Genomic DNA, 11,770 nt, shown 5'->3' on the forward strand with positions numbered 1-11,770 from the left:
AAAGAAACACCTACATGTGTCATGGCACCTTCCCGGTTCTCTTAAACAGACAAAAATAAATTGTACTAATTAATGAAATAGTATGAATTCAAAAACACATAAAATAAAATAAATAATATTTGTTTTAGCTAGCAGTGAATTTCCTCACTATGCTCGACCAACAAAAGGCACCTGATACAACCATCACAACAGGGCAGGTCAATAGCTCAATAGCTAGACTCACTTATCCAGGTTGTTTTCTCCTGACTAGATCCTTGCTTGTGTTGCATCTACTCTCAGACGTATGTTGCTTTGGGTAAAAACGTCTGCTAAATGGAACTGTAGAATTGCAGAATTGGAATGATAATATTATGCTGTATATATAAGAGTAATGAAAATATATCTCATTCTTCTCAGGTATAGAATCATACTAACATTCCACGATTTAGAATGTACATGTTCACCTATCATATATAACTGAACAGCTTAGAATTTTACACACATAACCGACATTGTAGTGTAACGTCTCTTTGTGTTTACCTTGTTACGAGAGTTATTACAGGTGAGGTTGGACAGAATGCCGGTGGCGCAGGTTAACATGTTGACATCATCTGAGCCCAGCTGGGTGACCAGAATCTGTAGCAGACCATCCAACCCCTCCTACAGAGAGAGACCGGTGGGGACAGAGAGTCAGGATCAATCAGAGCAGCGTTAAGATAGCAGGACTCACATTACAAGCCTAACAAATACATTGAAAACATTCAAACAAAAGCAGCCTTTTCCCTTAAATTCAAAATCCACTCAGAAATTGTTCACGTCATTTTTATTTTTACTTCTCTTGGAAGCTTAAGCTTCAATACTCACCGAAAATAGAAGCGGACTCACAGGATTTGTGACATTACAAGTAGTTTGGGAGCCGGTGTGATGCTGAAACCTGATGTGTCCATTGCACTCAGTGAAGTAGCGAGATGACTGGCATCCAATAATAAATCTTTTGAAGTGAAAAATATTTTCATATTCATTGATTCTAAATTTGTTTTAGGTAGAGGCAGGAGCCGCTCATGTCATAAAAATGATTCTAAACAGGCAATTAAACTTTTCATCATATAACATATCAGGTGCAACTTAACATTCAAAGCAAAGTATTGTTATGTATGTCAGAACATTCCTGGAGGAACTTACCTCCTGAATAATATTAAATATATGATTTTTTTTAGTTAGTTTTAAATAAAAGCTGCTGTGAGTGCCTCACCAAATGAGTTTCCTCCTTTGAGATGTTCTACTTTTACTTAATTTGCTGCTTGTTCGCGGGTCTGTCTGCCTTCTGTTTCGTCTTCAGTGAGCAAAAATCCACTCACTTGGGTTGAGGTCAGGGAATTGATTAGCCATTTAATAGTGATTTAATTCTGTTTGTTTTCCCGTCTGATTTATGAAACACCATGCTGTCAGATTTGCAGCATTTGAGCAGAAATAGTGTATAGCTCCATACACATCAGAATTCATTGTGCACCTTCTATCAGCTGTCACATCATCAATTAACACCAGTGACCCAGTTTCACCAGCAACCACAAACTGCCTCCACCTTGTTTAACAGATGTGCTGTGCTTTGCATCATGAGACCTTGTCCTCCCTCCTCAGACTCTTCTCATCATTCAGGTGTAAGTAAACCTGTTCAAAGAATCGTATTTCACATATAGGCAGGCTATTTTAAATGTTGTCGAAGCGTGATCTTATGTGAGTGCAGTGTGTATTCAACCCCCACACCATAAAACTGCTTTGATAAAGTCTACACTTCTGTCAGATCTTTGCTGTTTCATTTCAAAGCCACTCTGTTGGTCTACAGAGGCCCAGAGATGTTTGCATGGCCCACCTCAGCTTAAATCCCGCTCCACCTCTCTGCTCATATTTGGATTAGTCTGGAGTTAGATGGAGTCAGGTACTGCCTCAATTTAGTCAAGGAGGCTAAGAGTCAGTTCCTTCATTTCAACACAGGAAGTGGGATCTTAAACAGTTTTTTACATCTAACATCCTCTTATTTTGCTAGGTAAAGCTGCCGTCAGGTCGCAATGCCATGCCTTTCCCGTTAAGCATTTGATTTGAATGGAACAGTGATAGAAAATAGTGCAAAGAAAAGAAACCCACAAGTGAGGAGTATCGTCCTTCCTCCTATAGATGCAGATGACCTGGTTAAAGAAATCCCCTTCATGTTTTTCTTGATGAGTGGACACATCGTCTTCCTGAACATGGACACCAAATCCTGCGCAATCTGTAGTGCTTACGTTTGACCCGGATGGAAGATTGCTACACCCTAGCTTAGTATTGTGCAGACTCTGGTTGCAAATGACATTATCAATGCAAACTGGCTGTTCCTATTTCCATGATAGTGTGGGTTCACTTTTATACAATGACTTCATGTACAGTACAGTTAATGTAATGAACCAACAATGTTCAGTGTGTGAGGGGAGGGCAAAGGCACATTTAGTTAACCAATCAGCACCTATCATAGCAGTGACTGTGACATCATATGGCATCTTTTGGAGCAGTTGTCAGCTACTTTCCAGTAACATTATTCAATGAATCACTACATACCTGTTTGGTTGCAGCATCTGAAAGGTTACGAAGTGTCCACAGACAGTTCTGGATCAGACGCTGACTGGAACCTGTAAGGTGTTGGCCCAAAGCCTGCATACCCCCTGACCACACATACAAACACACAGTTAGATACTATACAAACAATAAATAATACAAAATTTCTGCATTCACGGTTATGTGTTGATGTGACATACCAGCTTCTACTATTGCTGGCTTGTTGCTGGGACAGACAGAAAGCACTTTGAGAACACGACTAGTGGTCCAAAGCAGTTTCTCATAGTTGTAGTTCCTCATGATGAACACCAGACCTTCTGGGCCCCCGTTGGCTAGAATGATCAACTGAAAGGAAACAGGAAGTAGGAGGTATAAATAATAAAAAAAAAACTGGACGCAATAAGGATCTCCCTTGTAATGCAAGGATCCTCTCTTTACCTTGCTCTCCTGGTTTCCATAGGACAGGAGCTGCAGACAGTCCGTGGTGATGGCCAGGAACTTGGGGTTGCTCTTTTTGAGTAAGGGAACCATCCTTTGAAGGCCGTCAGCAAGACGCACTGCCATCTTGGCTCCCTCTTGATGCAGCAGCAGGTTATGGAGAGTGGTGATGGCATAGAATAAAACTGATTCCACCGGTGAACTGTATGATGTGAGAGAGCAAGAGGGAGAAAATGACAGAGTTTTTGTGAAATGAATTAATTTCAAGGAGCATTAAGCAATCAGTGACGTTTTACCAACCAACAATATCTTATTCTAAACAAGTCTGGACACTGACATTAAAAGTTTTGGACATGAGGTGTAGAAGTTTTTGTAGTTGATGTCACTTGCATGATCTTTTATCACTGGGCAACTGAAAAATCAAGACTGTGTGTGCATGTTATCCGTTCAAAAACTTCATCACCTGGAAGCAATAACCGAAGCATTAATATGGACCAACAACCTTTTGAACTTTTCAACGTAAAAGTCAAACTCCTACCCATGTTCAGCTGTTTTGTAATTGATACAGCTCAAAGTGGCATTGCAATCTTTCAACCCTTTGAACTTTTGCCTCATTTTTCTTGGTTTTCAATCCCTTTCTTTGCAGCCTTTTAGCATTGTCAGTACAGAAGCCAGGTATGTTTTTCATTCAAAGGGTTAATGTACAAATAACTTTTGATCTACACGAGCAGAATCACTCCGTGAAAAGCAAATGAAGGTTTTTTTTTTTTGTTTTGTCTTGTCTCTTTGTTGATTGGTCATTCTACCATTTTTGTGGTGCTTCAAGACCACACTGTATTCCCAGCAAATGTATCCAGATGAACTTCACAATCCCCTGGCTTTACCTCCATTATTACCGTAAGGTAAATAACATCTTTTGTAAAACTGCTGGATTTATTGCCACAGAATTTAGTGCAGAACTTCATGTTCTCCTGTGTCTGGGTGTGGTTATGGGCTACTTTAGCCCTGCCTAAGGTTAGTATCCTTTGTGTAGTTGTAGCAGCCTTTGCTGTAATTATTTCACACCTAGCAACCCTTATGTTTGTCTGTTCTCCATCTGCTGCTAACTTAGGATTGTTGGGTTCTCTGTTTAAAATTCGTAAGATCTTCACCTTACTATGTGAGGTGCTATGAGATGACATAGGTTGTGAACTAGTGCTATATAAATCAAACTGAACTGAATTGAATTATATGGCTTCAGTTTGTTGCATTAATTCCATGCATTTTCTGTAAATAAACTTGGTTTAACTCATTGGTTCTGGGTCTTGCGTCTGCATTCTGGGTTCCCTGACTAGCGGTGACATTATCCCAGCTTGGGATGTTTCAATGATTAGCACCAGTGCTAAATCCGTATTTTGTAATTTTTTTATTTAATTATTTAAAAATTAACCCTTTAAACTGCAGTTTGTTCCTGTGATTCCTTTATAGTTCATGAAAAAACAAGTGCTTAGTTGAAAATTCTTCTTGATTATCTGATTTTTAAAAAATCTCGGGCGATAACTTAGCTCATGTAAAATGTCCACTTTTGTTTATTACTTCTATTAATAGTTTTCACTTTTGGGTTCCCTATTAATCTAAGCAAAAACACTTTAAACAAGGAATATACTGAAAATTCATCCTGAGAATTAGTCATCTGAGCCCTGCTTTCTCTTCATCTTTCAAAAAAAAAAAAAAAAAAAAAAAGGTCTATATTTGTTCCATTGGCCAAATATGAAAAATATGACTGCGGTGGAAAAGAGCAAAAAACTAAGTGTCACGAGGCAGGGGGGTTTGAACCCAGAGTGGAGGCAGATGGATTTTAAAACAAGGACTTTAATTTAGAAAGACCAAAGCAAACCAAACTCCATACAGAAATCAGAGAATTTAACTAAAAAAACAAACAGAACTCTAAAATAAACAAGAACTATAACTAAACTGGCCACTACACGGGCTAAAACCTAAACTAAACACAACGGCTAGACTCACACACAGCAGGCCCAAACAGGGAGGGCGCAGACAGGTCTTAAAGCCGACAGTCTTACGGTGACGGTGCAGCGGAGATAAGCGGCTGCAGGAGCGCAGCGACGGGGAGCCGAGGCGAGGACAGAGGTGGGGAAGCTCCAGGAAGAAGCCAGGCAGGACGGAGCCAAAGCAGACCTGGGCAGAACGGCTGGAGCCAGCAGGGACAACGATCCAGCACAGACTGGTGGAGCGAGTCAGGCTTTGATTGCCGCTAATTACTGATTGGACTCAGCTGCGGTGAAAGCCCAGCTGAGTCCAGTCGGCAGGACAGTGAGGGTGTAGCACAGAGGAGGGAGGGGACATGACACAGATTCTGGACGCTTTCAATGGGGACCATTTTAAGGTCCTGCTTGTAACTTATGTGCACACAGTGTATTACTGTGTATTACTGATACATTATGGGAAAGGAGGTTATGATTTCAAAATTTTCCCCAAAAATACACAACTTGGGCACTCAAGGCTCGTCGGAAAATTGTTCCAAAATCATGTTGTGTTTGCTGTTTGCTGTGGTTTATTGTGATTTTTAAAGACACACTATAATCCTAGTCTTTTGTTGCTGCGCTCTGGAGCAGGATGTCTTCAGTGATCCCTGTGCATTTTGCTGTATTCATCATTCCTCCCTTCAGTTCTGGCCCATCTCCTTGTCTTTGCTGCTGAGGGCACTGAGACACAAAGTCTTGCTTTGATGATTTGTAAATTAATGGTAACTTGTTAATAACAATCAGCTGTGAAAAGATCATGCCAGGTTAAGGTCCAGCATTTATTGGTTAGACATGCTTTCAGAAAAATAGATTGGTCGTGGATTGTTTCTAGACCCAAGGAGACTTCCTATCTGGTGTTCAACAGATGTTGAGCTTGGAGTTCTACCCAAAATATAATAATATCCACCTTGCATACATTATTTGTTGTCATTATGATATTTTACTTTATTCTTATCTCAGCATATTCAATTTAAAATTTTTAAATTAAATTTTATTTCTATTCTCACTACTACATGACTGCTCCTTCTATTATAAAGTTATTGCTACCGTTCTGTGTCCAACTGGTCTATGTGCCTTGAATTTCCCCCAGGGGACAATTTTTTTTTTAATTGAATTGAAGTGAATAAAGTTCAATATTTGTATTATCAGACCAGAGGATATTTGTCCTTGTGGAGTCAGTTAACTGCCTTTAACTGCCATTGACAAACTCTAAGAGTGCTGTCACCGGGAGCCTGATTGATGGAGTCCTACTGAGATGGTTGTGCCTCGAACAGGTTTTTCCATCACTGCTCACGACTCTGCAGATGGTTACTTGGAATTAATGGCTTGACTTTTCTGCTGTCATACAGTGTGGATTGTATAAACTTATATTCACAAGTGAGTAACTTTCTAAACGGTGTCAATCCATTATATTTGCCACAGTTGGCATCCCTATGATAATTAGCCCCGATCAGACGCACCTAACCACAATTTGGAGCCACAGAAAAGGCTATAAATACTTTCAGAAATATTAGATTTTAGGTTTTTATTCCTCAAAATGTTGTAAAATAATGCAAAAATAATAAGTTTAGATTTAACCTGAAATTACCTGTTGTTATTTTAGCACAGTAAAGTGTGCAAAAAATAAAAGGACCTGAAATTTTTCAGAACACGTTAAACCCATAAAGAAAAAGAGCAGAGATCTAACCCTATTATAGCAGTCAACTCATCTGAATTAAACTACTGATTAAACATGAACCTAGTTAGTAGGAGGATGCTGCAGAATAATGGAATTGGAGTTTTCTGATATTAATGCCTGTTTCCTGTCGAACCAGCTTACAGCACTGTACCACACACACTCACACCCACGCATGCAGCCTCATGCAGACGTACATGCATGCGTGGGCGCGCACACACACACACACACACACACGCGCACACACACACAAAACAGTTTAGATCTCATTATGCAGAAGGTTGCAGTGGGTGACAGAAACAGAGAACAAACACAAACCCTTTCCCAAAAAAAGACGGAAAGCAAAGGTGGGTGGGCTTGTATGAACAGCCAAAAATGATGAGGGACAGAAAAAGAAACTAGAAAAGCACTCAGAGAGCGCAGTACTCCGCCAAGGCTGTTCATTCCCCCATATGTCACTGTCAGAAATGCAGCGTATTTTTGTAGAAATGCTGCATTTATTTCTTAGTTATTGATGATCAAAAATCACGGCAACATAGAATGTGGCCATTTAATATAGATGTACCCACACACAAAAATTACCTCGCATTGAGCACAGGCATGTGTTATGCATGTGTACGTTATGTACAGATACCAAATCGCGTGACCTAAATATGTAGCGGGCGACAGGAATTGATGGGACTTGGAAACACCCCCACAATTTAAACAATTGTTTCTTGAATCATTTACAGTGGATAAGTAGTGATAAGTCCACAGCGGTTCATTTGTAGTAGGATCACAATCATGTGATGTAGTGTTCACTTTTTGCCACAGTTACAGTGATGCCGTGCCGCTATCTCACAATGATACAGAAATCTTTAACAAATCCATGGATCCAGACTTTAGGCTGCATCACTGCCAAAATCTAATCACTTGGTTCTTGTGTCATTTCTGACCTTCCCTGAAAATTTCGTCCAAATCTGTTGGTCCGTTTTTGAGTAATGTTGTGTACAGAAAGACAGACAGACGGACAAACGTATGCCAATCGTCACATAACTCTGCTGCGTTCATTGGCGGAGTAAAAAAAAATCATAAAAATGCATCTCAAATTTATAGCACTGGTTTAACAAACAGCACGAATCCCTTTCAATCATGTTCAAAGATGTGTAAAAATACAATTTTAATAATAATTTTATGAAAAAAATCCTCAAATCTATAAGTATACAAATTCATTTTAAAAGATTAGCCCCTGCTTTCTACTACATTGCTGGTTTGTGCAATGCAGGTTTCAAGTTTTCACATTATTCTGGTCGTCGCCTTTTAGATGAGGACTGACGTCTAAACAACCTGTAATGATGAAGCCACTTAACAACTTAGGTTACTGGTTACTAGACGTTTTGCCTCTCTTTCAGTTGTTTCATATTTCTTTGTTGTCATTTTGCATCTGTGGGAGTTTGGTGTCTCTTTGTGCGTCTATTTGTTGTAGTTTCATGTTTCTTTGTGCTCATTTTACATCTCTGATTGTTATGTTGCATCATTATTTTACCTCTCACTGTAAATGTTTTGTGTCTTTGTATTAATTTTCTGTCTACTTGCGGTTGTTTTAAATCCCTCTGTAGTCATATTACATCTGTGGTCATTTCGTAGTAGTCTCTAGTAGTAGTAGTAGTAGTAGTAGTAGTAGTCTGTGTACCTTTATTGTAGTTTTTTGATTGTTCTCTGTAAACTCTGGCCTTGTTAATGATTGTTTAGTTTTTTTGTTTGCAGTGTTTTTATTGTTGCTTTGCTTCTCTTTGTGGATGTTTGTCTCTCCATAGCAGTCTTCTGTCACCTCAGCGTTGTCATTAATCTTTTTGTTGTTTTGTGACTCTTTATAGCTGCTTTGTGTCTCATTGTAGATTTTTATGCGGCTCTTTGTGGTCATTTTTCCTGTTGTAGTTGTTATTTTGTGTCTGATTGTGGTTGTTTTGCAACTCTTTGCAATAATTTAGTCTCATTGTCGCTGTTTTGTGTCTAATTGTAGTCCTGTATTTCTTTAAGTCATTTTGCCTCTTATTGTAGTCATTTTGTGCTGGATTGTAATTGTTTTGAATCTCTTTGAAGTTATTTTGTGTCTCATTGTGGATCATTTTGCATTGTTTCTGTTGTTATTTTATGTCTCTTTGGAGTTGGTTTGTGTGTATTTTCGTAATTTTGCTTGAAATTGCAGTCATGTCGTGTCACAGTTAAATTGTTATGAATCTCTTTGTAGATGTTTTGTGTTTCTGTTTTTGTATTTTGTAAACTATGACGTTTTGGTCACATTTTGGACGACACTAAACTATGACCTTGTCACATTTTGGATGAAATACTAAACTATGACTTTTTTCACATTTTTGACGACATACTAAACTATGATGTTTTTGTAATATTTTGGACGACTTACTAAACTATGACATTTTTGTGATATTTTGGACGACATACTAACATATGACGTTGTAGTCATATTTTGGATGACAATAAACACATGACGTTTTTGTCAAATTTTGGACGACATACTAACCTATGACGTTTTTATCATATTTTGGACAACATACTAACATATGTTGTTTTTGTCACATTTTGGACGACATACAACCATATGACGTTTTTATCATATTTTGGAGGACATACTAATGTGTCGTTTTTGTCATATTTTGGACGACATACTAACCTATGACGTTTTAGTGATATTTTGGACGACATACTAACCTATGACGTTTTAGTCATATTTTGGACGACATACTAACCTATGACGTTTTAGTCATATTTTGGACGACATACTAACCTATGACATTTTAGTCATATTTTGGACGACATACTAACCTATGACGTTTTTGTCAAATTTTGGACGACATACTAACACATGACGTTTTTGTCATATTTTGGACAACATACTAAACTATGACGTTTTTGTCATATTTTGGACGACATACTAACCTATGACGTTTTTGTCATATTTTGGACAACATACTAAACTATGACGTTTTTGTCATATTTTGGACGACATACTAACCTATGACGTTTTTGTCATATTTTGGACGACATACTAAACTATGACGTTTTTGTCAAATTTTGGACGACATACTAACATATGACGTTTTTGTCATGTTTTGGACGACATACTAACATATGTCGTTTTTGTCATATTTTGGACGACATACTAACCTATGACGTTTTTGTCATATTTTGGACGACATACTAACCTATGACGTTTTAGTCATATTTTGGACGACATACTGTGACGTTTTTGTCATATTTTGGACGACATACTAACATATGACGTTTTTGTCATATTTTGGACGACATACTAAACTATGACGTTTTTGTCAAATTTTGGATGACATACTAATATATGACGTTTTTGTCATATTTTGGACAACATACTAAACTATGACGTTTTTGTCAAATTTTGGACGACATACTAACCTATGACGTTTTTGTCATATTTTGGACGACATACTAACATATGACATATTTGTCAAATTTTGGAAAACATACTAAACTATGACGTGTCTGTCATATTTTAGACAACATACTAACATATGTCGCTTTGTCAAATTTTGGACGACATACTAAACTATGACGTTTTGGTCATATTTTGGACGACATACTGAACTATGACGTTTTGTCGTATCTTGGATAAAATTCCAAACTTTCACATTTATTGAAGAGTCATGAGCGGGAATCGAACCAGCGCCACTGATGCAGTCCTGTTTATAAGTCACCCTCTCAACCACTTGAGCTACACGGGGACCTGCTTTCATGTTCTTGGATGACACACTAAACTATGACATTTTTGTGACATTTTGGACGACATACAAAACTATGATGTTTTTGTCAAATTTTGGACGACATACGAACATATGACGTTTTTGTCATATTTTGGACGACATACTAACATATGACATTTTTTGTCAAATTTTGGACGACATACTAAACTATGACATTTTTGTGATATTTTGGACGACATACTAACATATGACGTTGTAGTCATATTTTGGATGACAATAAACACATGACGTTTTTGTCAAATTTTGGACGGCATACTAAACTATGACGTTTTTGAGACATTTTGGACGACATACTAACCTATGACGTTTTAGTCATATTTTGGACGACATACTAACCTATGACGTTTTTGTCAAATTTTGGACGACATACTAACACATGACGTTTTTGTCATATTTTGGACAACATACTAAACTATGACGTTTTTGTCATATTTTGGACGACATACTAACCTATGACGTTTTTGTCATATTTTGGACAACATACTAACATATGATGTTTTTGTCAAATTTTGGACGACATACTAACCTATGACGTTTTTGTCATATTTTGGACGACATACTAAACTATGACGTTTTTGTCAAATTTTGGACGACATACTAACATATGACGTTTTTGTCATGTTTTGGACGACATACTAACATATGACGTTTTTGTCAAATTTTGGACGACATACTAACATATGGCGTTTTTGTCATATTTTGGACGACATACTAACCTATGACGTTTTAGTCATATTTTGGACGACATACTGTGACGTTTTTGTCATATTTTGGACGACATACTAACATATGACGTTTTTGTCATATTTTGGACGACATACTAAACTATGACGTTTTTGTCAAATTTTGGATGACATACTAACATATGACGTTTTTGTCATATTTTGGACGACATACTAACCTATGACGTTTTTGTCAAATTTTGGACGACATACTAACACATGACGTTTTTGTCATATTTTGGACAACATACTAAACTATGACGTTTTTGTCATATTTTGGACAACATACTAACATATGATGTTTTTGTCAAATTTTGGACGACATACTAACCTATGACGTTTTTGTCATATTTTGGACGACATATTAACATATGGCGTTTTTGTCAAAGTTTCGACGACATACTAAACTATGACGTGTCTGTCATATTTTAGACAACATACTAACATATGTCGCTTTGTCAAATTTTGTACGACATACTGAACTATGACGTTTTTATCATATTTTGGACAACATACTAACATATGTTGTTTTTGTCACATTTTGGACGACATACTACC

General features: G+C 37.5%; 1 protein-coding gene across 3 annotated transcripts in view; it reads right to left on the reverse strand.

Moving 5' to 3' along the window:
• Positions 1-11,770, reverse strand: part of jupb (junction plakoglobin b) — a 114,172-nt gene that overhangs the window by 23,582 nt on the left and 78,820 nt on the right. For all 3 annotated transcript variants that reach the window (XM_055005432.1, XM_055005433.1, XM_023291806.3), the window contains 4 exons: positions 3,004-3,205; positions 2,766-2,910; positions 2,569-2,672; positions 520-639 (listed from right to left, as the gene is read on the reverse strand). In XM_055005432.1, the coding sequence (XP_054861407.1) occupies positions 520-639; positions 2,569-2,672; positions 2,766-2,910; positions 3,004-3,205 (571 nt within the window). The remainder of the gene's footprint in view (positions 1-519; positions 640-2,568; positions 2,673-2,765; positions 2,911-3,003; positions 3,206-11,770) is intronic.

This window comes from Amphiprion ocellaris, chromosome 19 (assembly GCF_022539595.1).
Source record: "Amphiprion ocellaris isolate individual 3 ecotype Okinawa chromosome 19, ASM2253959v1, whole genome shotgun sequence".
In the NCBI taxonomy this organism is placed as follows: Eukaryota; Metazoa; Chordata; class Actinopteri; family Pomacentridae; genus Amphiprion; species Amphiprion ocellaris.